Raw genomic sequence first — 26,765 nt, 5'->3', positions numbered from 1 at the left:
TATAGAAGTTGATTTTTTTCAGAACAGATTGTATAAAGTCAAATCCATGCATCCCCACTAAGTGGAGTAAGTCAAGGGAGTGCATCCACAGTACCGAGGGTAGCTTTGACTTTTGGAACGGTCCACTGCGAGTAGCTATCCCACAGTTCCCACAGTCTCTGCTGCCCATTGAAATTCTGGGTTGAGCTTTCAATGCATTATGGGGGCAAAACACTTGTCATAGGTGGTTTTGGGTACATGTTGGCAGTTGCCCTTCGCTTTGTGAAAGCAACTGCAGACAATCATTTTGCTCCCTTTTCCCTGGATTGCCCGCACTGACAACATAGCCCTGCAAGAATGGATCCCACTCAGATCACCACAGCAGTTATGAGCATTGTAAACACCTCATGCATTATTGTGCAGCTTGTGCAGAACCAGAACCTGCAAAAGAAGGTGAGGAGATGACAGCAGCACGGTGACAAGAGTGATGAGCACATGGACACCGACTTCTCTCAAAGCACAGGCCCCAACAATTTGGACAGCCTGATGGCAATGGGGCAGGCTCATGACATGGAATGCTGATTTTGGGCATGGGAAACAAGCACAGACTGGTGGGATCACATAGTGTTGCAGGTCTGGGATGATTCCCAGTGGCTCCGAAACTTTTGAATGCGTAAAGCAACTCTTAGTTCAGAAGCGAGTGGCAATAGCCTTCTGGAAGCTTGCAATGCCAGACAGCTACCAGTCAGTTGGGAATCAATTTGGTGTGGGTAAATCTACTGTGGGGGCTGCTGTGATGCAAGTATCCAATGCAATCACTGAGCTGCTGCTATCAAGGATAGTGACTCTGGGAAATGTGCAGGTCATAGTAGGTGGGTTTGCTGCAATGGGATTCCCTAACTGTGGTGGGGTGACAGACGGAATGCATATCCCACCTTGGGACTGGGCCACCTTGGCAGCCAGTATATAAACTGCCTGGGGTACTTTTCAATGGTGCTGCAAGCACTGGTGGATCACAAGGGATGTGTCATTGACATCAACGTGGGATGGCCGGGAAAAGTACATGACCCTCGCATATTCAGGAACTCTGGTCTGTTTGAACAGCTGCAGGAAGGGAATTACTTCCCAGACCAGAAAATTACTGTTGGGGATGTTGAAATGCCTATAGTTATCCTTGGGGACCTAGCCTACCCCTTAATGCCATGGCTTACGAAGCCATACAGGCCCCTAGACAGTAGTAAGGAGCAGTTCAGCTATAGGCTGGACAATGCAGAATGGCAGTAGAGTGTGCATTTGACATTTAAAGGCTCGCTGGTGCAGTTTACTGACTCGTATAGACCTCAGAGAAAAAAATTGTGCCATTATTGTTGCCGCTTGCTGGTGTCTCCACAATATCTGTGGAGTAAGGGGGAGACGTTAATAGCGGGGTGGGAGGTTGAGGCAAATCGCCTGTCCGCTGATTACATGTGGCCAGATGCCAGGGCGATTAGAAGAGCACGGCAGGACAATGCTGCACATCAGAGAAGCCTAGAAAACCAGTTTCATGACTGGCCAGGCTGCACTGTGACCGTTCTGTTTGTTTCTCCTTGATGAAAACCAACCTTTGGTCCACTCTACTTGACTTTAAGCCAACCGCCCACCCCCTTCAATCACTGCTTGCAGAGGCAATAAAGTAATGGTTGTTTCAAATCATGCATTCCTTATTAATTCACACTAACAGAGGGATAACTGCCAAGGTAGCTCAGGAGGGGTAGGGGAGGAAAGAAGCACCAGGTGGGGTGGTGATGAGGGGGAGGAGGGATGGACAAGCCACACTGCAACTCAGGTGTCTATGAGGCCAGGCCACAGAAAAAGGGGTTTAAAAACTGGTGGGAAGGGAGGATCCCATTTTGCCCTGGGAAGAGAGAAGGGGGCTGGGAGCCTAAACAGTTTCTTACCAAAAAACTTCCTCTACTGGTAATCCTATCCCAATCTCTGTAAAAAGTAGAAGAGCCCAAAAGGTGCTATCAGTCTAATTCCACTGATCAGCTGAGGAATAAACGCCTTGTGCTAGGAGGAAGCAGGCAACCAATAGCTCATGTTAGTCTGCTGTCCTCAACACAGAACTCCCTCCAAGCAATTGGAACGCTATTCTAGTTGGTTCTGTGAGATTAGCCTCTTCAGAACCAGCTATGGAGCTTGTTAAGGCTGTCCAAATTGATGGCAGGGAACATTTGGGGCAGAGGGATTCAGCTGACCAGATGTCCCAATTTTATAGGGACAGTCTTGATATTTGGGGCTTTGTCTTATATAGGTGCCTATTACCGCCCCCTCCACACACACACACACGTCCCGATTATTCACACTTGCTATCTGGTCACCCTAGGAAGGATACAGGGGCCCAGATCTCTCTGGTTAAGCAGAGTGTGGTACAAAAGGCCAGTATGTTCCCTGGCCAAATGGCAGAGATTATGGGGGTGGGCGAAAGCAGATTCTTTGTACCACTAGCTAAAACCCATGTGGTTTGGGAAGGTTTGGAAAGTGTTTTGACTGTGGGAGTAACGGAACACCACCTATTCAACCTGCTCCTTGGTAATGATGTTTTCCATGTCGCTCAGGTTAAAATATTTGCCCGCAGCAGGAGGGAGTGTTATGCTGGGACCCCTGAGGGAAAGGGTAAGGTCTCAGGAACTGCTGAGAGAATGGGAGAGAGTCTCCTTGATTCTTCTGCACCTGGAGGAAGCCACATGTTTCCAGGTGGGAGGGTGGTTGCGACTAACTCCTACATTGCCGTTAGAGGCAGCACCACCTCAGGAAGGGATGGGGGTATAATGCTTGCCAGGAAGAGAACTGTCCAGGTTGTTAACTGCCAGCAGGTAGCAACTGAACCAGAGATAAAACTGGCTCTAGGGAGCAAGAGAAATGTGGCCCAGAGGAGAGCCCAGAGAAGGGGCACAGGATCTCAGAAAGCATTGAGGTGGGTGAGGATTCCTGAGGCTGTACAGGGAAGCAGTGTGCTTCCAAGTATGGGATAGGCTGAGACTAGCTCCCTTCCAGCAGAAGGCAACGTGCTCTCAGATGCATGGGCAGGAGAGGTGTTGTCAATGATTAAGGAAACTGTCCCAGTTGTTAGCTGGCAGAGTTCTGCAGCTGCACAAAAGATAGAACCCTTCCTAGGGAGCACAAAGAAATGTGTCTTAGGAGGGGGCCCAGAGGAGGGATAGTGGGGAAGGAATAGTGGGGATACAGAAATGTCGTCTCACTAGTCACTTGGGGCAGGATGCCCAGGACACTAGGAGGATGGCTGGGTCAACATATTTCTAGTCTGAATCTCTCTAATTTCAGCTTCCAGCCATAGGCTCTCATTCTGTTTCTGTAAGCTCCATTGAAGAACATTCTGCAATTGGGTAGGTACTTGAGTTCAGTTGTCTTTTAACCTTCCCTTGAATGATCATTTCCCCTGGAGTGCTAGGCCAGTGGTTCTCAACCAAGGGGACACGTACCCCTGGGGGTACACAGAGGTCTTCCAGGGGGCACATCAACTCATCTAGATATTTGCCCAGTTTTACAACAGGCTACATGAAAAACACTAGCAAAGTTAGTACAAACTAAAATTTCATACTGATAATGTCTTGTCTCTGCTGCTCTATAGACTGTACACTGAAATGTAAGTACAATATTTATATTCCAACTGATTTATTGTATATGGTAAAAATGAAAAAGGAAGCATTTTTTCAGTATTAATGTTTTGTGATGCTTTTGTATTTTTATTTCTGATTTTGTAAGCAGGTAGTTTTTAAGTGGGGTGAGACTTGTGGGTGTGCAAGATAAATCAGACTCCTGAAAGTCTGAAAAGGTTGAGAACCACTGTGCAAGGCGACTCCAGCACTGTACTCAAATGGTCTTACATGGAACAATGGATGAATTTAGCCTTGTCTTCCATGCTGTCCTGATGCATGTCCTCCTGGAACTCATCCATAAAGCCACTTGACTTTCCTTCAAATCCTTCCTCCAAGCCCCACCGACAAGGAATTAGCCCTGGCCAAGTAGAGGTCCCAAACGGAAGAGCTGAAACATACTTGACTCTCTATTTTATCCCTCTCACTCCACCCTTGGTCTTTTCCACAGAATGTAAACTCTTTGGGGCAGGGACCCTCGTCTCTATACGTGCAGGCACTGCTAAGCACAGCAAGGGTGCTAACAAAGTGCAAATCACACACCACACAGCAACACTGAACCACTTTTCCAGGGTTTTTGTCCTTTGCTGCCAGTCCAGTGGGTCTGTGGCCACTTCATCCCATTGTGATCTCCAGCTTGTTCCATGCTAAGAGGGAATCCTGCCCCAACTACCTGCGCTTCGTGTTGGGAGCCATCCAGCTGCCTGTGCTGTACATGCAATTTGGTACCCTAAACCCGAAGCCCCAGTGGACATATAAGAAAGGGGGCTGAATGCGGCAGACCCGCTAGCCAAAACCCAGCATTGGGGTGAAAAACTATGGCCAAAGCTTTCAAAGCATCTAACGTCCAGTATCTAAAGCCAGATCAAGGCACCTTGAGAAGCAGCTTGATTATTTAGAGACACTGGACTCTTGCTGATTTCAGCAACTCTGAAAAATCAGCCCACTTGTTTAGGTGCCTAAATAGGGATGTAGGTAGCAAACTTGAAAGCACCCAAATGGGAACAGATTGGTCCGAATACCCATCCCTTGGTCAAATTCTAATGAACGGCCAATGACCTTCAAAATGCTGGACCTCCCTGGCTTCAGTTGGGGCTGATGGAGATGCTCAGCAGCCCCTTTGCAATTTGGGTGCTGTGATTGCAGCTGTGGAAGATTCCCAAGACATGATCTTGGCTGAGCCAATGCTTCATAGGGGCCAGGCCTTGGTTTTTCTTTATCTTATTAAAGGTAACTAAAAAATTATTTAATTTAAAATTAATTAGGTCCATTAGGTCCATCAATGGCTATTAGGATGGACAGGGATGGTATCCCTAACCTGTTTGCCAGAAGCTGGGAATGGGTGACAGGGGATGGATCACTTGGTGATTACCTGTTCTGTTTATTCCCTCTGGGGCACCTGGCATTGGTCACTGTCCAAAGACAGGATACTGGGCTAGGTGGACCTTTGGTCTTGGCCGTTCTTATGTTATAAATTAAGTGGGGAACTCAATGAAAATGAGACACTGCATCTAGCTCAAAGGTGCTAAACTTGATCATGCCAGTACATGTGTGATCAGAATCAGGTCCAATATTTTAATCTCTGCTGAAAGTCAAAGCTAACGTCACTCATTTCTGGGCTGTTGAACACTCATCAGGCTTGTTTGACGAGCATACAACGGAGCAGATTTGTCAGGCACCACCGCTTTGAGACAGCCATTACTGAATGTAATGAAGCCTGACATCTGTGTGTTTGCTTAGGAGGCCTTATATTTCCTTCTATAGAAATTCCAATCTGTTTGGGATCTGAACAAATAACATTTATGGGTCAGCAAAGATCAGTATGAACAATTTCACTGCGATTATCGCAGTTTACAGACTTGTCGTAACTGTAAAGGGAAGGGAACAGTCCTCCTGTGTACAATATTATAAAATCACTCTTGGCCAGAGACACCAAAATCCTTTTACCTGTAAAGGGTTAAAAAGCTCAGGTAAACTGGCTGATACCTGACCCAAAGGACCAATAAGGGGACAAGATACTTTCAAATCTCAAAGGGGGGAAGGCTTTTGTTTGTGCTCTTTGTTTTGGGGTTGTTCGCTCTTGGGACTAAGAGGGACCAGATATCAATCCAGGCTCTCCAAATCTTTCTGAACCAGTCTGTCATGTTTCAAACTTGTAAGTAACAGCCAAGCAAGGTGTGTTAGTTTTATCTTTGTTTTCTCAACTTTTAAATGCTCCTTTTTGCTAGGAGGATTTACCTCTGTTTGCTGTAACTTTGAACCTAAGGCTAGAGGGGGTTCCTCTGGGCTCTATGAATCTGATTACCCTGTAAAGGTATTTTCCATCCTGATTTTGCAGAGATGATTTTTACCTTTCTTTCTTTAATTAAAAGCCTTCTTTTAAAGAACCTGATTGATTTTTCCTTGTTTTAAGATACAAGGGGATTGGATCAGGACTCACCAGGAATTGGTGGGGGAAAGGAGAAGGGATGGTTAAATTCTTCTTGTGTTAAGATCCAAGGGGTTGGATTGGTGTTCACCAGGAACTTGGTGAAGAAGTCTCTCAAGACTATCCAGAGAAGGGAGTTAGTACCTGGGAGTAGTGGCAGCAAAACGAGATCTAAGTTGGTAATTCAGTTTAGGGGTTCACATGCAGGTCCTCATATCTGTACTCTAAAGTCCAGAGTGGGGAAGGAACCTTGACAAGATGGAAGATGGAACGTCAGTATTTAGATGCTGTGATAGACCCAGGCCAGTTGGGAACAGCAGAGTAGTAGAAGGGAGATCTACTGGGCCCTGGATAAGCAGTTTTCTGTTCCCTGAGTGACCAGAGCAGGGTCTGCTCCAGGCTAATGAGAACGCCTGGCTCCAATAAACCTGCTAAGAATCAGATGAGGCTGTTAGCACTTGACTTTAATTAAGGCCCCTCTGATACTATAAAAGGGCTCACTCGGACAGCTGCAGTACACATGGCCCTGAGCTGGAACCTGGAGTAGAGGGCAGGCCTGGGTTCCTCCCAACTCCTGATCAAACACAGGAGGAATTGACCTGGACTGGGCTGTTTCCTGATCCAGAGCGTAAATCTGTAAGGCAAGCAAATCTGCCAATAAGCGCAAGGGAGAAGAGGAATTTTGTCACAATGCGTCTGAGGGAGACATAGGGAAGATGCTCCATGCACAGCCTGCGTGGAAGGGGTTGTAATAAGCCAGCAAACAGTAGTCTGGGAGCTTTACACTTTCCATAGCAACTTTAAACAAAATTACAGGAGCAGAGCCAGAAAAAGCAACTAATTTGCATCAAATGAACCAAACTGCAAGAACTATTGTCTTCAAAGTGCTTTTGACTCTGAAAAGAGAGACTGTCTAAATTTCATCAAGGGGGCCCATGTCCATCATCTCTCTGAGACGCCATAGTAAATGTGCTCATTTTGCAAGCAAGCAGAGGTTTTCTTCTACTCACCCTGCAAACTAATGCCAGGATCAAAAGGCTTTTGTCCTCATGCATTATTGCCTGTAATAACTGTTCTGGGGGTCAATTTAAATGATGTGCACTTAGTTGGCACAGTAGTAACTGATTAAGATTATGAGCAAACAGAACATAAGAACGGCCATACTGAGTCAGACCAACGATCCATCTAGCCCAGTATCCCGTCTTCTGACAGGGGCCAATACCAGGTGCTTTAGAGGGAATGAACAGAACAGGTAATCATCAAGTGATCCATCCCATATCACCCATTTCCAGGGCCGCCCAGAGGGGCGGGCAAGTGGGGCAATTTGCCCCGGGCCCCGCAGGGGGGCCCATGAGAATATAGTATTGCAACTTTTTTTTATGGAGGGGACCCCTGAAATTGCTTTGCCCCAGGCCCTGTGAATCCTCTGGGCAACCCTGGATGGGAGGAAAGTCTATGGATACTGGGACACGGGCGCTGAGGTGACGCTGGCCCAGTCTGAGGTAGTAGCTCCAGATCAGGTGATGCCCAACACCTATCTGACTCTGACAGGGGTGGGTGGGACCTCATTCAAGGTGCCCGTGGCCTGTGACACTTGAAATGGGGGGACAAGGAGGGCCCCAAAGAAGTGGGGGTGCACCACCATTTACCCACTGAGGTGTTAATGGGGAGGGGGCATGGAGAACTGGCCAAGCAACCCCCATGGTGCCCTGGTCGTGACCCACAGCCCGAGCCTGCAAGGGACACTGTGCCCTGACCTCGGGGAGCAGGATCCTACTCTGATGGGGAGGGAACACCCAGAGACCACAGCTCAAGGAGGCTGTGACTTCAGAGCCAGTCGGTGAGAGAGAGCAGGTCTCCATCCCTGTCCCAGTGGCTGAGTTCCAGGCTGAATTGCAGAAAGATCCCTCCTTGCGGAAGATAAAGGACCTGGCTGACCTCAGCGTGGTACAGACCATGGGGGAAGGTTGCTGGAAAAGGTTCCTGTGGGAGCAGGGGTTCCTGTACCAAAAACGGGCTTCCCCAGGGGAAATGGAGTCAGCGGGAATCAGGAGGCAGCTGGTGGTACCCCGGAAGTATCGCTGCCAGCTGCTGTGCCGGGCCCTATGAGGCTGCTATGGAACTTTTACTGGCCTAGGGTCTTTACTAATGTCTGACAGTACTGCCGATCCTATGACCCCTGCCAGAGGGTGAGGAAGGCCTGGGACAAGAGGAAAATGGCTTTAGGACCCTTGCCCAGCACATAGGAACCTTTCCAGAGAGTGATCAAGGTCAAAAAGGGGGCTCTTAACTAAGAGAACCTGAATCTCAGCCCTCCAGACTGGACCACTGGGAAAAGACCCCATCCCAGTTTGAACCCCAGGAGTATTGGGAGGTGGGGGGAAAGCACACAGTCTGCATAAGCCTTCCCACCTGCAGACTACGAGTGCCCTCGAGCACACCCAACTTAAAGGGGAGCGTGAAACTGGAAGGACCCAGTGTAATTCTCCCCCAGGAAGGGGGAGGGATGCTGGGGCATCCATGGGAATGTAGGTAGGTTCGAACTTCCCCAGGTCACTGGCTGAAGTGACCCTGCTCACTTTGGTCTCAAAGTGGGGAGAGATGTGATGAAGTGGGAACGTTCTTGCTGTTATGTGAATGCTGAGTGGGGAGTATTGACCTGGGAAGGTTGCAGGGGAGTTGGGCTGGGACGGCCTGCATTGGGGAAGGGAGCATACCTGAGCATGTAACCTAAGAACCAGGAGGGGGGTTGGAGGCCAGGTGACACCTCTACCTGGGAAAACTGGACAAAGGCTAGAGGAGGGGCTGAGAGGAGGCTGAGTGAAAGGCTGGAGGGAGTTTCAGTTTGGAGCTGGCTGGGAAATGGAGAGAGGTGCCTCGATGGGGCTTGGGCTCCCCAACGGGGCTGTGGCCTCCCTGGGGGCCCAGATGGACCTACCTAAAGGGGGTCCTGTTGTCTATACTGGCAAGACCTGTTTTGGACTATGTTCCTGTCATCTAAATAAACCTCTGTTTTACTGGCTGGCTGAGAGTCACGTCTGACTGCAAAGCGAAGTGGGGGTGCAGGACCCTGTGGCTTCCCCAGGACCCCACCAGGGCGGACTCGCTGTGGGAAGCGCACGGAGGGGCATATGCTGAATGCTCCAAGGTCAAACCCAGGAGGTGAAGCCGTGTGAGCTTCTTGCCCTGAAGACAGTCTGCTCCAAGGGAGAGGAGGCTCCCCAAAGTCCTGACTAGTTTTGTGGGGAGCAGTTCCAGAGCATCGCCCGGGGACTCCATAATGGTTTACAATGTAAATGTTTGATGTAACTACACCACGGGGCTCTGGTGATGTGATAAGTGAGATCAGCATCTGACAAGCATTTCTAAACACCAAATACATTCACATCAACTTCACATCTGTTCTAACAGTGGGAACACAGTGGTGAGCCAGCCTGGTTCCCGGCTCTGCATTTGTCAGTGTTCAGTGAGGCCTGGGGCCTTGGCCTGGCTCCTGGTCTGCCAGCATCACAGGGCCTTGCTGCTTCCTCAGCCTCTCACACCGAGTCCCTCCTTGCGGAGGTCCATGGCACTGTGGCCACAGGTGCTGACTTCTGCTGGTGATGGTGGGTGCTGCCCCCCTCTGTGCCTGGCCCTGCCATGACTCCACCTCTGTCCCACCCTCTCCCACCCATGCCCTGCCCCCATTTGAACCCCTTCCCCAAAGTCCCCACCTTAACTCTGCCCCTCCCTGCCCCTATTCTGACCCCTTCCCCAAATCCCCTGCCAACCTCCACCTCCTCCCTTGAGTACGCTGTGTGACCACTCCTCCCCCTCCCTCCTGGAGCTTGTTACGCTGGCAAGCACTGGGAGGTAGGCAGAGAAGCAGGGACGCGGCATGCTCGGGAAAAAGGCAGAGGTGGAGGTGAGGTAGGTTGGGGGGAAAGGTTGGCTGCCGGTGGATGCAGAGCATCCACTAATTTTTCCCCGTGGGTGCTCCAGCCCCGGAGCACCCAGAGTCAGTGCCTATGACTGTGGTGGACTGGAGTCCCATTCCTCCAGTCCCCCTTTGTCCTTTCCCCATGTGGTGTGAGAGTCTTCCCTGCGGCTCCTAGCAAATGGATCCAGAGGCTGCTGCCCCCAAGTGCCCTGCCCCGAGCACCCCATCCCTTCCCTCTGCACCTTGTTAGCCCATTACAGCACCCTCGCCAGGGGTTCCCTGTGCATGCCCCCTCCCCCCCAGGGCTGCAGGCCTATTGGGAAGGTGGGATGGCAGCCCCCCCCTTCCCTCCCCCCTGGGTGCTAGTACTCCAGCCTAGGAAACATTAAACCCCTGCACAGCTGGAACGGGGAAGGGGTTGGTTGCCATGGAGCTGGGCTGTGGCTCTGCTGAGGTTAGTGGGGTGCTCCAGAGAGTTCAGGCTCAGCCGGAGCTGCAGCCTGTCCCCCAGGTCTCCTGGCAGCCTATCTGTGGGTGCGCACCTTGGGGGCAGGCCTGCCCCTCACCCTGGTGCTGGGGCTGACATTCCTCTCTATCCTCCGCCCCACCCCCCAACAGGACTTCAGCCTTTACTTCGTGCTGTGGGGCTGCCTACACGTCTACCAGTGCATGACCAACAAGGTGGAGGATGTGGGCCTCTTCCTGACGCAGCCCGGCGAGGTGGTGGGCCAGCTGGCTGTACTGACAGGGGAGTCCCTCATCTTCATCATCAAGGCCAACTGTGACGGCACCTTCCTCAAGATCTCCAAGTCGGACTTCTACGTGTTGGTGTCCCCCTTCCTCTCATCGTGGGCAGGCTCTGCCCACCTCCCACCCCACTTCCACCTAGACTGGTGGCCCCGCCCCAGGCCAGATTGGGGCCGTGTACCATTCCCCACCCCCATAAACCAGCCAGTTGGGCAGATGTCTCTGCTGGAGCGTTTTAATTCTGTGTCCCCAAGCCGCCACCCGCCCACCTGTCAGCCGCACAGCAACTATCCAAATGGCCTGGCCTGCCCCCTGCCCTAACAGCCAAGAAGCCTGGTGGTCCCGGCCCCTCTCCCGTCCCTTCCCCAAGAACCGACACTGCAGCCAGGAGTAGGGGGGAAGGTGCCTTGTTGAGAAAAGCAGGTGGAGCTAGGGGCAGCAAGCTGTGGGGGGCAGAGTCTCTGGGAGGAGGGGGCTGCTTCTAGGTCTCCTCGGGGGCCAGCTGGTTGAGGGTTTGGACGTCATCCAGGAAATGCTTGGGGGTCAGGATGTGACTGGAACCTGGGGGGAGAGAGAGGTGGTTGGCAGCGGTGGGCACAATGGGGCAGGCATCAGGCTGGCATCACCATCTCCCCCATCCTTGCAGTTGGACCCTGCTCTAGTGCGGGGGGGAGGGGCTGTCTCCTGTCCCCCCACGGCCTGGCGCTGCACCCCTCGTACCGCTGTTACCCTGCACGGCCAGGCAAGAATCCATGTGCTGACAGCGTTCCTCACCCTTGGGTCTCAGAGGGGTGTGTACAGGGGGTGAGCCATATCCCTATGGGTGTTACTGGGGTTGTTTGACTGGGCCCCCACACATGGTCTCTGGGCAAGGAGAGCCCTGGGGAGCCAGGGGCCAGGAGATCAGGTGGCTAGATACAGGCCATGTGGGGCTGCAGGCAGGTGGGGCAAGCACATCTGTTCCCAGGCCCCCTTGGGTGCGGGAAGACAGACAGTGGCTCGGGCGCCCTGTGGGTGCTGGGCAGGCAGTTCTAGGGTCTCCCCCTCCCAGGGGTTCTGACTGTTCCTGACCTGGGCATTCCAGCCGCCCTCCCCCCAGGACTGGCCCCACTCACCGATCACCACCTCCCACTTGCCCTCGCTGGCCTGGGTCACTTCGTAGGCGCAGCGCATCTCAGACACGGACACCCCACCCAGCACGTAGATGATGAGGCGTGGGCCTGTCCAGTATTCAGCCGCTGGCTTGCTCTTGTGCCAATGCCCAAAGCAGGCGCTGGGGGGAGAAAGGGGCAGTGTGGATACCAGGGGCTCGCTGAGGGAATGCCAGGCGGAGGGGTAGGCACTGCCCGAAGCAGGCACTGGGGGAGAGAGGGGCAGTGTGGATACCAGGGGCTCGCTGAGGGAAATGCCAGGCGGGGGTGAGGCACTGGCTCCGAAGCAGGCCTGGGGGAGAAGAGGGGCAGTGTGGATCAGCTCGCGAGCCAAGGGAGGGGGCACTGCTCGAGCGGATGGGAGGGTATGACGGGCTCGGCACAATCAGATGAAGGGCAGGGCCTTGGAGGAGGCTGGGGGGGCAGGCCCTGCCAAGCAGTGGGACAGGAGCCCCAAAGCAGGCAAGATGGGAGTAAGGGAGGGTGGCATCTGCCTGGGCTGGGTGCTTCTACAGCCCAGCCAGTCCCTTCCTCCACCCTGGGCCCCCTGGGGGGTGGGTGCTGAGGGACTGCTGGGGGGCGGGAGACATGCTAGAGGGGTTCAGGGCCATCTCATTGGCAACCCCTCCCTGTAAAGAGGGCAGGGTCTGGCCACGCACTCCCAGACAACACAGGCTCCTACAACCCTGGGCTGGGGGGGAGGGGATGTCAGGGCTCTGCCCCCTCAGCCCAGCCAGGCTCAGCCCTACTGACAGCGGCCCTGGGAGCTGTGAAGGGACAGGTCTGAGACAAGGGCACAGCTCCCTGTCCCAGTCTGTCCTCAATGATGGTCCGTGGGGGGAGGGCAGGGGGGAGGACAAGGTCAGCGAGGACCAAGCAGAGGAACCTTGGACCTGGTGGCCAAGCCAGACCCCATTGGGGAAGGGCTGGGACAGCTCCTCACATATGAATGATTGAACATCCTGGGGGGAAACAGCCTGGGGCCCCCTTTCCTGGAGTCGCGCATGGGGAGCCAGCAAAGAGCACACTGACTCCTCCAGTGATGCCCCCATCTCCCCACATCCCCCTCAGCTGCCTCAGTGCCCTGCTGTGAACTCCCACCACTCTCCTCCATCATTTATGAGGGAGGGCAGAGACCTCTGCAGCTGGATCCAGGGCCCCAACTTGTGGGGGGAAGGCTGCCTCAGTGCCCTTTCCCTGCTGCAGCAGGATCCAGCCCTGCCTCTTGCACCCATGGGGTGTGTCCAGCCACACAGGGGACCCCAGGCTATGATAACAGCTGAATGCCACATAATAGGGGCTTTACATAAATCGCTGTGTTTGACTTGTACAGGGAAGCTTAAGGCCTGAGGAGCTGTGGGGACAGGCTGGCGGGGGTGGGCGCCCCTGAATTGGATTAGGTATGGGATTGAGGCACCACAACGCCTGCCTCAAATCCCACAGGAGGAAACGTCATAGCGCTTGAGTATGGCCTAGGAGCCCTCCTGCCTGTGATCTACCAAGGGACAGAAGTTTGGGCCAGGAGTTAATCCTTGGCCTGGAGGAGCCCCAACCAGTGCTGAAGGCAACTAAATGTGCTCCCCTCACCCCCCGAGGAATGCCCCACAGGCAGGGATGAGAGCTTCAGGCCCCAGCCAAGCGTTGGGGGAAGGAGTCGACCATGCAACCCTCTCACAAGCTAAGCAGGTTAGGGCCCAGGCAGTGCTTAGATAGGAGACCTCTAAGGAAAAGCCACTGGGTAACTGGGGGTGCTAGTGAGCCAGCAAGGGTGCTGCTGGACCCTAGTGCCACTAGGGGGCATTGTACTGCAGGGGAGGGGGGTGCTTTGTCAGGGGGCGTCTCCCCTGGCTGTCAGTGTCTGGCCCCAGTGCGGCACTAGGGGGCGCCGTAACTGCAGGAGGGGGCTTTGCAGGGGCGCTCTTCCCCTGGCAGTCAGTGCTGGCCCAATGCAGCACTAGGGGGCACTGTACCTGCAGGGAGAGGGGGGGAATTTGCAGGGGGCGCTCTCCCCCCTGGCAGTCAAGTGCTGGCCCCCAGTGCGGCACTAGGGGCGCTGGTACTGCAGGGAGGCAGGCAGAGGGCTGAGCAGGGGGCGCTCTCCTCTGGCAGTCAGTGCTGGCCCCAGTGCGCGGTGCTAGGGGGTGCGTACTGCGGGGGGGGCTTTGTCCAGGGGGCGCTCTCCCTGGCAGTCAGTGCTGGACCAGTGCGGACTAGGGGGCGCTGTACTGCAGGGAGCCAGGCAGAGGGCTGAACAGGGGCGCTCTCCCTGCGCAGTCAGATGCTGGCACCCAGTGCGGTGCTAGGGGGCGGCTGTACTGCGGGGGGGGGGGCTTTGCAGGGGCGCTCTCCCCTGGCAGTCAGTGCTGGCCCCAGTGCGGTGCTAGGGGGCGCTGTACTAGCGGGGGGGGCTTTGCAGGGGGCGCTCTCCCTGGCAGTCAGTGACTGTGATGGAGTTAGGGGCTGTCTGTGTGGGGAACGGGAAAGCAGGGAGACTTTAGGTGATGACAGGTGCTCAGGCTGTAACCCACCCGGCAGGGGGGAGGAGGGGCACCTGGCGGAGGGGAAGAGACAATGAGTCCCGGCGATGGGAGGAAAGAGCAGGAACGTTTGGGTTGGGCTGTGGCGGAATTCAGGGTATCCTTATTCTGGGATCAAGCACCCTGAATCCCCCAGAAGGACTCAGTGGAGGGTCCTGACTGTGCCTGCAACTCTGCCTGTAACCTGCATTTCCTGTTGTCCATAACCCTTCTGTTTTAACTGGCTGGATAAAAGTCATGTGGGGTCCCAGGAAGAGGGGTGGCAGGTGGAACCCCGAGACTCCGTAACATGACCAGCTTACTGTGGGCTGGCAGGAGTTGTACTCAGATTGAATGTCCAAACAGCTGCTCTCAATGGAGGTATAGACCAAGGACTGCCGATCCACTAAGCCCAGTTGATCTCGAGAAAACTTTTTTGATCGCAACACCACCTACATCAGTAAAAAAATTTGAGCACTGCACCCCGCTCTGCGCTAGCTCCACCCATTTTTGCCAAAGCAAAAAAAAAAAAAAAAGCCATGGGAATCACCCAAAGCGCTCCTCCTGCTGGCACCCCCCAAGGATCTCTTGCGCTCCCATCTGTTGGAGCCACTGCACTAGCCGTCTTTACCTGTATCCCTTACATCCTCACCACAGCAGGACAGCTTCACAAGGGCTAGCCGGTGGCAGGGGGGTCTTGCAGGGAAGGGCAAGCGCGAGGTGGGGACTCGGGTATAGGGGGCAAGCGTGAGGGGGCAGGTCCTTTAGGAGAGGGGTAGCAATGGGTGGGTTCGGTCTCAGAAGGGGCCATGTGGGGCGGGGTCTCAGAATGGGCAGCATGGAGGGGTGGGGCTGGGGGAAGGGTTGTCTCATCAATTGACATTCCTGGGGGGTCACGAGCGATGGTACACGACAGCAGCAGAGCATATTGCATCACAGTCGGGTGGAGGGGTGGGGCGCTTGTATGGTGACCAGACAGCAAGTATGAAAAATCAGGACAAAGTGTGGGGAGTAATAGGTTCCCATATAAGAAAAAGGTCCTGAATATCGGGACTGTCCCTATAAAATCGGGACATCTGGTCACCCTTGGCGCCAGGAGCTGGTGGGGATGCTGGTGCAGCTCGACCTGCAGGACAGGAAGCAGTGCAGTGGGGCGAATGGGTGCCGGACAGCCACTGGCTGCTGGCTGGCGGCCCCGAGCGCGCTGCGCCCCCCGGGCTGCATGAACCGGAAACCGCGGGCCAGGCACTGCTGGGGAGTAGAGACTGACCTGGTTGTATCTGCAGCAGATCCACTATCTGCAGAAATGGTGCGTGGATATGCAGGGCTCTACACATGGCTGACCCCAAACCAACCCCTCCCCCTTGGGCCCAGCCTGCCAGGTGTGACCCCCACCCCAAAGCCAGGAAGCAGATGGCTGGGTACTTCCATGATGTCCTTGAGCCTGGGGGTCCAGCGGGAGAGTGGATATGTGGACTCCAGCCGCACCTTCCTCTCGGGTTGCAGCTGCTTGCTCTGAGGGAAGAAGGGAGAGGGGGTGAGAGGCAGCAGGGAGAGGGGTGTGGGATGGGAATGGGTGCCAGGGCCGGCTCTAACAATTTCGCCGCCCCAAGCACAGCAGCACGCCACAGGGGGCGCTCTGCCTCTCGCCGGTCCCGCGGCTCCGGTGGACCTGCCCCAGGCGTTTCTGTGGAAGGTCCAATGGTCCCGCGGCTCCGGTGGACCTGCCACAGGTGTGTCTGCAGCAGGTCCACCGGAGCCGCCTGCCGCCCTCCTAGCAACCGACAGAGCGCCCCCCGTGGCATGCCGCCCAAGCATGCGCTTGGTGCGCGTGGCCTGGAGCCGGCCCTGATGGGGGCAGACAGGGAGAGCGCGGCCTACCTGAGTCACTCCAGCTGGGCTGGCAGGGGAGAGGCAGAGAAAAGAACAGAATGGATCACTGAGCGAGAGAGAGAGGAGGGGAGAGAGACTGATGGGAGGACAGAGCCGCTTCCCCCAATTCGCCGCATGGCCACCCCATGCAGTGGTCTCCAGCTCCAGCTCCCTGGCGATCTGAGGTCCTGACCCCCAGGGTCCTCTGCAGGTGCAGAAGAGGTCACCCCAGATGGGGAGTGACTCAGGAGTCACCCTCATATGGGGAGGGCATCACCCCACTGTACAGGTACAGAGGCCACCTCTGTGCTGGGAGTAGGTCATTGCCATAGGGGGGCACCCCCAGGATGGCCTGGGCTCCCCTGTGCAGCACAGATCTGCCCCCTGGCATGGGTACAGCTACCGGCCCCTGGCCTCAGTCCCTTACCCCAGGTGTGAGGGAGGTGCCCAGGAGCCCCATGCTGCGGATGATGTTGCCCTGCTGCTGGATGCTGGCATCCTGGATCAGTTTGCGGAGGGTCTCCATGCTCACATCTGCATGGGGAGAGACAGGTCAGCGCTAGCACCCCTGGGACGCACCCACAGCCCAGGCACATTCAGTCCATGGCCGCAGGAGTCCTAATTCCACGATCAAATCGAGATCCTGCTCTTCCTACCCAACTCAGAGCTGGGGGTAGAACCCAGGAGTCCTGCTCCCAGCCCCCCTCTAGCCCACTAGACCCCACTCCTCTCAGAGCTGGAGGTAGAACCCAGGAGTCCTGGCTCCCACCACCATCTGCTCTAGCCCACTGGACCCCACACAGTTAATGATTGAATTCAGGTTCTTGCTGCTCCTCCCTCCCCAGGTTCTCTCGGGCGCTGGGGGCAGGGGTCTCTCTAGCTCCCCCCGGCAGTGCAGTGGGAGCCCCCCTCCCCCTGATCTGGGCTCCCCCTCCTGCGGCCAGCCAGGTGCAGTGTCAGAGCCGAGGCCTGGCTCTTTAAGGCTGTGAGGCCTTGAGCTGGAGGGAAGGCAGCTCACCCAAAACCATTTACTGCTGCTTAGTGCAGAGGGGGAGGCCTGGCAACTCCACACGCCCCCTGGCCAGGAAACTGGGCAGCCAGAGGAGCCACATGAGGGCACCTGGCCTGGGCAATGGGTGCGGGGGCACTGCCTGAGCAGGGTTACAGAAAGGGCCCCGGAGCAGGGCCCTGCCCCACCGAGCCAGCATGGGGCAGGAACCAATGGGGGAAGAGGGACTGTGCCAGTGCTCAGGGTCGGAGGTTCCCAGGACCCTGTGAGCTGGAAGGGCTGGATGCAGCAGAAGCAGGAAGCTGGTCCAGGGAGGACAAAGGGTGGGCAGGGAATGGTCGCGGGGGCTCAGAGGCAGAACAGTTGTGTTGAACAGCTGCAGGAGGAGGGATGTCCCCCCTCCTGCGAGAATGGCTGGGGGGCTGCTCCAGGTTTGTGTTCTGCATCCCCGCCCTGCAGAGAACGGGCGGGGGCCGCTCGGGTTGTGTGTCTCCATTTCCCTCCCTGCAGAGAACGCCCAGGGGGCTTTGTCCGGGTGTGTTGTCTCCATTTCCCCGGCCTGCAGAGAACGGCCCGGGGGGCTGCTCGGGTGGTTGTCTCCTTTCCCCTCCCTGCAGGAACGGGCGGGGGCTGCTCCGGGTGTGTTGTTCCCTTTCCCTCCCGTAGAGAACGGCGGGGGCGCTATGGGTGTGTGTTCATTCCCCTCCCTGCGGAATGGGCGGGGGGGCCGCTTCCGGGTTGTGTGTTCATTTCCCTCCTGCAGAGAATGGGCCAGGGGGCTGCTCAAGGTGTGTGATCTCCATTTCCCTCCCTGCAGGAATGGGCCGGGGCTGCTCCAGGATGGTGTGTTCCATTTCCCGCCCTGCATAGAACGGTAGGGGCCGCTCGGGTGTGTGTTCTCAATTTCCCTCCCTGAAGAGAAAGGGTGGGGGGCTGTCCGGGTGTGTGTCTCCATTTCCGCTCCCTGCGAACGGCTGGTGGGCTGCTCCGGGTGTGTGTCTCCATTTCCCTCCTGGCAGAGAAGCTGGGGGGGGCTGCTCCGGGTGTGTGTCTCATTTCCCTCCCTGCAGAGAGGGCTGGGGGGGCTGCTCCGGGTGTGTGTCTCATTTCGGCTCCTGCGAGAACGCCGGTGGGGCTGCTCGGGTGTGTGTCTCCATTTCCCCTCCCTGCAGAGAGGGGCTGGGGGGGCTGCTTCCGGGTGTGTGTCTCCATTCCCCTCCTGCAGAGAAGGGGCTGGGGGGCTGTTCCGGGTGTGTGTCTCCATTTCCGCTCCCTGCAGAGAACGGGCCGGGTGGGGCTGCTCCGAGGTGTGTGTCTCCATTTCCCCCCGTGAGAGAAGGGGTGGGGGGTGCTCCGGTTGTGTCTCCATTTCCCTACCCTGCCGAGAACGGAGCAGGGGGCTGGCTCCTCGGGTGTGCTGTCTCCATCCCGCCTCCTGCAGAGGGACCGGGCCGGGGCCGTCCAGGGTGTGTCTCCACTTCCCTCCCTGCGAGAGAACGGCTGGGGGGAGCGTGGAGGGTGGACACTGCTGGAGGACAGCAGCAGGGAGGCCAAAGGCCGCCACTGTCCAGGCTCCCAGGGCCGGAGCGTGTGGCAGCGGGGAGGCAGGGCCGTTAGAGCCAGGCTGGCACAAGCCCTGGAGCGCTGGCAGGAGGCGCCCTGATGGCTGAGGGGGCGTGCCCGTCTAAGCAGTGCTATCCCCCCCAGCCCCACAGGCCTGGGCCCGCCTCCAGGGGCGCCCCCTGCGCAGCGGCCCCAGTGCTGCCCCTGCAGGCCTTGTTGGCGTTACCTTCATTCAAGATGTGGAAGCAGGATGATGCGGAGCTATGTCATAGGGCCTGACGCTGGGGTTCAGCAGGACGGGGACGATGATTTTCACGGGGTCGTTGATTTCTCCCCGCTTCCCGTCGTCCCCATGGCCCAGGTCCTGGCGGGGATGAAGGGGGAAACACATTAAAGCCAGGTCAGGCCACTCCGCTGCCTCCTGCTCCGAAAACAGGATGGAGATGTGACAGCCCCATGACCCACAGCTTGCTACCCCCTGGTCCCTGCCCTGTTCAGCTCCCACCTGGGGGTGAGCACGGGGCTCCGGGGTAAGCCTGAGTCCCTGTCCCATTCTGCACCCCTGAGTGCTCTATGGGGGGCTGGGCCGGCAGCAGCGAGTCTGTGGGTCTGGACCCGCTTCTCGGGCTAGATCCATGACGCCAGCTCTGCTCCAGCCAGGCTCTTCCACGACCACTGCTTCACGCTGCACAGCTATCTCCACGATCTTTGAAGTGGCACATGCACTGCATCGGCAGGTTATAGGTGCGTGGGTACTGCGGGGGACCAGGCAGGGGTTTACGCTCACTGGCTGGTCCGAGCACCCTTGCACCGCAACCCAAGCGGAGAGGCACCTCGGCCACAGAGAGACAGCCCAACCAGCTGTATAAGACTAGTATCTAGGGACTGTTTTGCCCAGCACTGATGTGCAAGGCCACTCTGGGTGGAGCGGGGCGCTGGAAGGGGCGGATCTCAGGGAGGAGCTGAATCCTCCCGCAAGAGGTGCGGCAGCAAGCGCGGGCGTTACCAAGGGCTGCATTGCTGTGGTTAACAGGGCAGCTCTGCGGCTTGACGGGCAGGCTGCCTGGCCTGGTGCCACACACACTGGGGGGAAATGGCTCTGGCCCGACGGGGACAGGTCAGCCGCTCATCCTCAGGCAGTACAGGGAGGCTTCGATGTGCCCTGCCCCAGAGAGTCCCTATTGTCCGTCATCAGCCCCACAGACACCCTGCCCCCCCATCACCCCACTGAATGCCCTGCCCCCCGCCCACTAACAGCTCCAGCCCCGTTACCTTGCTCAGCTCTTTCTGGTACTGGGGCATCTTCTTCACCATCTGGGACAGGTCCTCGATGTTGGCCTGGAGGGAGGCGGTGGTGGGATCCCGGCCCCTCCCAAGGCATGGAACCCCCTGCAGGGCAGAGACCTCCCCTGGGCCAGGGCGGGTCACTCAGGCCACACGTGGCTGTGGCTTGGGTTAGACCTGCTTTTCCCAGGCCAGCTGGAACGAGACCTGAGCCCCGCAACCCGAGTGTCCCTGATGTGTAAAGTGGCAGCAGGCTGGGGAGATGCCAGCGTTGGCTCCCTGCAGCTTTCCCTGCACGGCCCCGATCCTGCTGTCTGACCCCGCCCCATGGGCCTCTACCCTCCTGCACAGTCGGGAGTTTCACAGCTCTGGCTGGGGGGCAGTGGGCTCCACATACACTTCTTAGCCCTTTACAGGCAAACTCTAGGAGCAATGGGATACCCCTCTCCCTCCACCAAAGCCTCCTGGGGCAGCATAGCAGCCTCCCCTCCCCATCAGTGGCAGTGGGATGGATCCCCCCGTCCCGGACTCCCCAATCGCTCCCCCCCACAGCCCCTGCCGCACCTTGTCCGTGCTCAGCTTCTTGCTCTCCGAGAAGGCGTGCAGCAGCTCCGTCACCTTCCTGCAGCAGCGAGAGGGGTCAGGCCGGAGCCAGGCACTGCCTTCAAGGTAGGGGGTGCCCTGTCCTATGCTACAGGGGAAAGAGCCCCCACCCCATGGGCACCAGAGCCTTAGATGGGGCCGGGGGAGTGTGGGGGGCTCTTCCCAAGTTACCCCAAGGCAGAGCGTTCAGTGCACCTCTGGGAGCTCCTGGCGCCTTGCTGGGTTGGTCTGGGGGCAGTGGCAGGCCCAGCAGGAGGTCAGTGAGAGACTCCCTCAAGGGGGCTGTGAGGTGCATGGGGATATCCTGGGATCGGGGGAAGACAGTGTCCAGCGGGATCCCCGAGAGGAGATGCAGACAGTGGCTCTGGAAGGGAGCGCTCAGGGGTCCTTTGGGGAGAGGGGCTGGGTCCAGGAGATCTCAGCACTCAAAAAGGAGCAGGTCTGAGGGATGGGCCCCAGCGCTGGGTGGGAGGTGGAGGGGGAGTCCTGGCAGTGAGCAGGAGAGGGGTGTGTTGCGGGGGGTGTCCCTGCACTGGGTGGGAAAGGAGTGTATCCAAGGGGGGGTTCCAACACTGGGTGGGTGTGTCAGAGGGGGCCCCAGGGTGGGGAGGGGTGTGTCTGAAGGGGCAGATGGGGGAAGTTCCGGCACTGGAAAATAGGGGGAGGGGTGTGTCAAGGGGGTGGGCTGTCCTGGCACTGGGTGGGAGAGGTGTGTCCAAGAGGAGAGGTCCTGGCAGTGGGTGGGGAGGGGAGGGGTGTTCTGAAGCAGTGGGGTGAGTAGCAGGTCCCAGCACTAGGCATTGGGTGGGGCACGGAGTGGTGTGTCTGGGGGGGTCCCGGCCCTGGGTGGGGCATGGAGGGGCATGTCCAGGGGATGGGGGGAGGCACACAGAGACATATCAGGGGCAGAGCTGAGCGCGCTCACTTGGAGATGTCAGCGATGTGCATGTGGCGTAGCTGCACCCAGAGTTCGCTGTCTTCATCCAGCAGCGCCTCCTTCTCCCGCAAGTCGCTGGTCCCTGTCGTCTCGTACCTGCGGGGGAGGGGAGACAGGGTCAGGCTGCGGCACCCCTCCCCAAGCGTGGGGCTGCAGAGCGGTGCAAGTGCCTGGGTCACATCCCCCCCCGCCCACCTGAGGAGGAGTGCGGGGCGCCCCCTGCTGGCAGCCAGGCCCTACTTGTAGGTGTTGTTCTCAATGCTGAGCAGGTCGCAGGCCATGGCCTGGTAGGTGAGCTCGTGCAGCAGTGGGGACACCAGGTCGAAGCTCCAGTCCACGATCAGCAGCTGAGAGTGGGCTTTGTGGGGGCCCTGGGGCAAAGGAGAGAGAGACCCGTCACCCACTGCTCTGGCGGAGGGGTCCTGGCCTGGCTCACATGGCACAATCCAATGGGCCCTGGTGGCCTGAAACTTCACCACCAGCCCTCTCTGCGGCCCAGCCCCCAACCCCAGGGGGAAGCCAGGAGACATCCCCCAAGCTAGCTGGGATGTGCCTTGGGGTCCCGCCCTGACTGGCAGCGAGAGCTCCCCACCCAGCTGTGCTGCAACGCACCCTGCAGGGACAGGCCACCTGCCTCTTGTGCAAATAGCAATGCCTCCCTCCCCCTAGCACACTCTGTACTCGTGCCTCTCCACCAACAGGAGCATGCCCCTTTCAAGGCAGCCCGCCGACTGCCCCCTGCCCCATATGCTGCGTGGGGGCAGGGGGAACTACACCAGAAGGCCCTGGCTAGTCTATCATTAACCAACACCAGGCCCAGAGACTCTTTGATACAAGGTCCCAGACGGGGACAATGGGACGTTATCGCGATGTCCCACCTTGCATCTGAGCTGGGACCCCATGTGAGGCTCTAGCTCCCCACTCCCAGCCTGGGTAGCCTCCCAGCATCCAGTTGGACAGAGATCACTCAAATTGTCAGCATCTGAGACCCACATCATGGGCGGCCTGGCCCAGCCCCTGCTCCGTGCCTGATCAGCATGTACAGCAGGTGGCGATAGGAAACCAGCCCTGCGCTCCCATGGCAGCCGGCTCTGAAACCAGCTCCAGCAGCCCCAGTGGAACCCAAGCCCACCCAGGAGCACCTCGACGAGGGGCTGCGTCTGCTCTTCTCTGGGTACCACAGACAGTCTGGGGAGGAGAGAGTGGAGATGAACAACCCCTGATGCTTCCCCAACTGTCCCACCTCAGTACATGGCCCAATTTTCAGCCACACATGGAAGCAGAACCTCGGACCAGTCACCACCCACTCTCTGGCAGGTCTCCACAGTCTCTGGGTAAATGGGTTCAGGCTAGGGTGACCAGATATCCCGATTTTATAGGGACAGTCCTGATTTTGGGGTCTTTTTCATATGTAGGCTCCTATTACCCCCCACCCCCTGTCCTGATTTTTCACACTTGTTCTCTGGTCACCCTAGTTGAGGCTGATGGAGAAGGGCCTCTCTTGGAGGAGTATCTGGCCCCGACCACTGTAGCACTATCATTGCTTCATCCTGCCTCCCCCCACACCATGCATGTGGGGCTGGGCAGGGCTGTCACCCCATTGCAGAGGGGGTGGAGGCCCAGAGAGGCTGGGTGATTCACCCAAGGTCACGCAGGGAGTCTGTGGCAGAGGAGGGACATGAACCCAGAGCTGGAGCCATCATTGCTCTCCAGACCTACCCAGCCTGGGTGGGTTGCTATGCCCAGCGTACCGCCCCCCCCGCCCGCCTCACCTCCCGGACTCAGCTCACACCTTTGCCAGTTCAACTCTGCTGGAGGGATCCCCGACTGCACATGGGAACTGGCTTAACCATCGGGTCACCCCACCTTGTCCAGAGCAGAGTGGCGGTTAGTGCACTGCCTGTGCCAGCTACTCCTCAGGGCTGGCAGCTAGAAACATCAAGGCAAGAGGGACTAGTGCAGACAAGCCCCCAGGGCGCCATGACCGCGAGCTGGGTGGCTTTGGAGACCTGACTGCTAGAGGCCATGCTACAAGAGACCCTGGGGTTCTGCACCAGCTGGCAAGGTGGGGGCACACTGGACTGGCCAGCTGGGATTGTGCTGCATGGAGGAGAGGCTTGAGCCAGCACTCCCGGCCCTGCAGTGGGCGTGCTGTCCGGATTCTATTGAAGGGGGCTGGGCAGTCATGACTCCTGGCTCCTATTCCTGCCTCTGCCACCTACTCCTGGCACGCTGCTCCATGCCTCAGTTTCCCCCAGGTAACATGGGGATAGTGCTTACACCTGTGACAGGGAGGCTTGTCAAGAGCCTCAGGAATATCCCTGGGGGGACTCACAGGAGTAAGAGCAGCAGGGTTGCACAGAGCAGGACTTTGACCTCTTCAGCACTGCTCTCAGCTCCTGAGAATAGCACAGATCAGACAGGGGCTGCAGGCTGGAGCCAGCTCTGCTGCAGCAAGTAGCTCCGGTGATTAACAAGCAGGCTGTCAATCCCTTCCCTGTGTAGATGGTTTGGGCAGCCAGGTGTGCACGAAGCCGCTGCTTGCTTCTCAGCCCTCCCAGGCTTCCCACGTGAACAGCTGATTTGTGGGAAGCGGGGGGATGGGGGAGAACCGGGGCGGAGCACAGGTGAGCTGCAGCTGGGGTGGGGCGCTGGAGCACCCACGCAGTCGGTGCCTAAGGTGCCATTTTTGGGTAATGTGCTGAGGGGGAGTGGCTAATCCCCCCAAGCTACGCTCTTGGGTCACTTATACTTACTGGTTGTTAAATTTAGAAGCTCTTTTAGAACCGGTTTTCCTGCACAGGACAACCGGTTCTAAAAGGGCTTCTAATTTTAACTGGTTCCTGCAAACCAGCTCCAGCTCACCACTGTGTCTACATGTAAACCGCTGCAGCTGCGCCGCTTCAGTGATGCCGCCTTTCTCATGCCCCCGAGCGACACAGTTACACCGACCCAATTGCCTCGTGTAGACCAGGCCTCGGTCTGACCTTGGTCAGTTCTCAGGTGAGAACTCTCAGCTTCCCTCACTTATCCCCCAGTTCAAACCTTCCCAACTCTGTGTTCTCGAGCTGGAAGCCCTGCTCCGATTCCCTGCTGGGGGCGTCCAGCCAGGAGCCATTGGAGCCGACACGGTCTTTCTGGCTCCCAGGCTGATCTGGGTTGGATTCTCTTCATTTCACCAAGACAGAGAGGTGACACCCCCCCACACACCATGATTCTTACCTTCCCTGAGAGTCCTTCCCCCCCATGCCCCGCCAGAAAAGCCATGCAACATATAGGGAAACTGAGGCATGCATCGGCTTCATAAAAGATATTACAAACATTCCCAGTTGGTCACAGGTGCACAGTCTCCCAGCAGCTCGGCAAAGGCTGGAAGTAAGAGCAGAAGAAACAGGAGGGAGAGATCTGGGCAGGCCTTGGATTTTACATCACCTTGCTTCTCCTAGGGGGACCGGAGCCTCTGGGTTTCCTGTGCGAGAATCCAGGGCAGGGTGGGTTTGCAGCTCCCCTCTGCTGGGTGTGGGACAGGGATGGCAGAAGCTGGGGGGAGCCCACAGGCCAGGGCTGACTTGTGGCTAAGTCTTAGGAGAGCTGAGTTCTAGTCCTGCTCTGACAGACTCCCTGCATGCCTCAGTTTCCCATCTGTAACACAGGCCACGCTGCCTCCCCTGGGAGGCTGAATTCATTAGTGAGGTTCCGATACCATGGGGATGGGTGTAGGAGCACACACAGACAGGAGTGTCCAGGGGTGGAAGAGGCTCCGTGTGCAAAGCTTAGTTCTGTGATCAAACTGCCTTGTTTATAAACAGAGAGATTGTGCTGGGCACACACTTCCCCAGGTGGTGCCTCGGTTTCCCCATCTGTACAGAGGGGATGAAGACACTGGCTTTTGTAGAGCACTTTGAGATCTGCCCACGGTCAGTGTTAGAGAAAGGCTGGGGCCATTAGTCCCCACACAGGGAATGCTATTGTTCTGCCAACCCCTCAGGATCTCCAAGGGAGTCTAGACCCCGCCAGACAGGTTCGAAATCACTTCTCCTTCCTTCTACTTCTCACGTGCTCCCCTCTCAGCTCTGTCCCATGGCGAGGGCATGACCGGCACAGCTCACTCACGTCTCCCATGCTGGGCTCGTATACCTTGAACGCCTCGAGTTTGGCCAGCACAACGTGTGCCAGGTAAAAGTTATCATCATCACAGTCCCTGCAGCAAAGACAAACCCTGTGGGTCATCTTCCTGTAGGAGATGACAAGGTACCCTTCTCCCTCTGAACACACTCACTTCCTGTAGCGGATGGCCGGGTATCTCCCCTGGCACACTCACTTCCTGAAGCAGATGGCTGGGTACCCCTTGTCACTGTATGGGGGAGACAAGGCCCTGCACCCCCGGCTTCCTGCGACTCACCATGACTCTCAGACAGCTAGTAAAACAGGTTTGTTTAGATGACAGGAACACAGTCCAAGACAGGTCTTTCAGATACAGACAACAGGACCCCCTCAGTCAGGTCCATCTTGGGGGTGCCAGGGAGGCCAGGGCCCCAGCTAAGCTCCCCTCCATTTTCCCAGCCAGCTCCAAATTGAAACTCCCTCCAGCTGTCTCACCCAGCCTCCTCCCGGCTCCTCCCCCAGCCTTTGTCCATTTCCTGGGCAAAGGTGTCACCTGGCTCCAACCCCCCTCCTGGTTCTCATGTTACATGCTCAGGTATCTGGCCTCAAGGAAAGTCTCCCATCCCCAATGCAGACAGTCCCAGCAAAACTCCCCTGCAACCTTCCCAGGTCAATACTCCCCTCTCCCTGCTGCGTCACAGGCACCCACTCAGTTTTCAATGAAAACATTAAGAACATTCCCACTTCGTCACACCCCTTCCCCTGGCACACTCACTTCCGGTAGCAGATGGCTATGTTGGAGGGGGGCAAAGCTCCAAGTAACTGGCAATATGGTGTGAGGTCAGAAGTTTACATTCTCAGGCCTACTATTGCCCTCGGATTGCCCCTCGGGCTAATCAATATGTTCCTTTGAAGTTAGCATGAGTACATGTGATCATTTATCATTTTCTTTTGTTCTTTTGTTTATGGTACAAGATGTAATCGATCGGGGGGGGGG

The 26,765-nt window shown here is 57.1% G+C and overlaps 2 protein-coding genes and 2 long non-coding RNA genes across 4 annotated transcripts in view; 2 read left to right on the top strand and 2 right to left on the bottom strand.

Moving 5' to 3' along the window:
• Positions 1–26,765, top strand: part of LOC116823303 (uncharacterized) — a 703,657-nt gene that overhangs the window by 122,753 nt on the left and 554,139 nt on the right. The window lies entirely within an intron of this gene.
• Positions 1–26,765, top strand: part of LOC142047443 (uncharacterized) — a 203,076-nt gene that overhangs the window by 82,809 nt on the left and 93,502 nt on the right. The window lies entirely within an intron of this gene.
• Positions 11,123–12,068, bottom strand: LOC142047436 (uncharacterized). Its single transcript, XR_012656699.1, has 2 exons — positions 11,845–12,068; positions 11,123–11,290 (listed from the first exon to the last, which is right to left on the bottom strand). It is a non-coding gene; the product is annotated as an uncharacterized LOC142047436 (long non-coding RNA).
• LOC116830897 (syntaxin-binding protein 2-like) overlaps positions 20,012–26,765 on the bottom strand; it is a 15,471-nt gene continuing 8,717 nt past the window's right edge. Inside the window, exons 5-10 of the mRNA XM_075070660.1 lie at positions 25,944–25,980; positions 25,778–25,865; positions 21,905–22,035; positions 21,653–21,760; positions 20,689–20,746; positions 20,012–20,178 (exon numbers count right to left, since the gene is read on the bottom strand). Of these exons, the coding sequence (XP_074926761.1) occupies positions 20,032–20,178; positions 20,689–20,746; positions 21,653–21,760; positions 21,905–22,035; positions 25,778–25,865; positions 25,944–25,980 (569 nt within the window). The 3' untranslated portion in view covers positions 20,012–20,031. The remainder of the gene's footprint in view (positions 20,179–20,688; positions 20,747–21,652; positions 21,761–21,904; positions 22,036–25,777; positions 25,866–25,943; positions 25,981–26,765) is intronic.

Source organism: Chelonoidis abingdonii, chromosome 11 (genome assembly GCF_003597395.2).
Source record: "Chelonoidis abingdonii isolate Lonesome George chromosome 11, CheloAbing_2.0, whole genome shotgun sequence".
NCBI classification, from domain to species: domain Eukaryota; kingdom Metazoa; phylum Chordata; order Testudines; family Testudinidae; genus Chelonoidis; species Chelonoidis abingdonii.
This window is presented reverse-complemented; position numbering and strand designations above follow the sequence as displayed.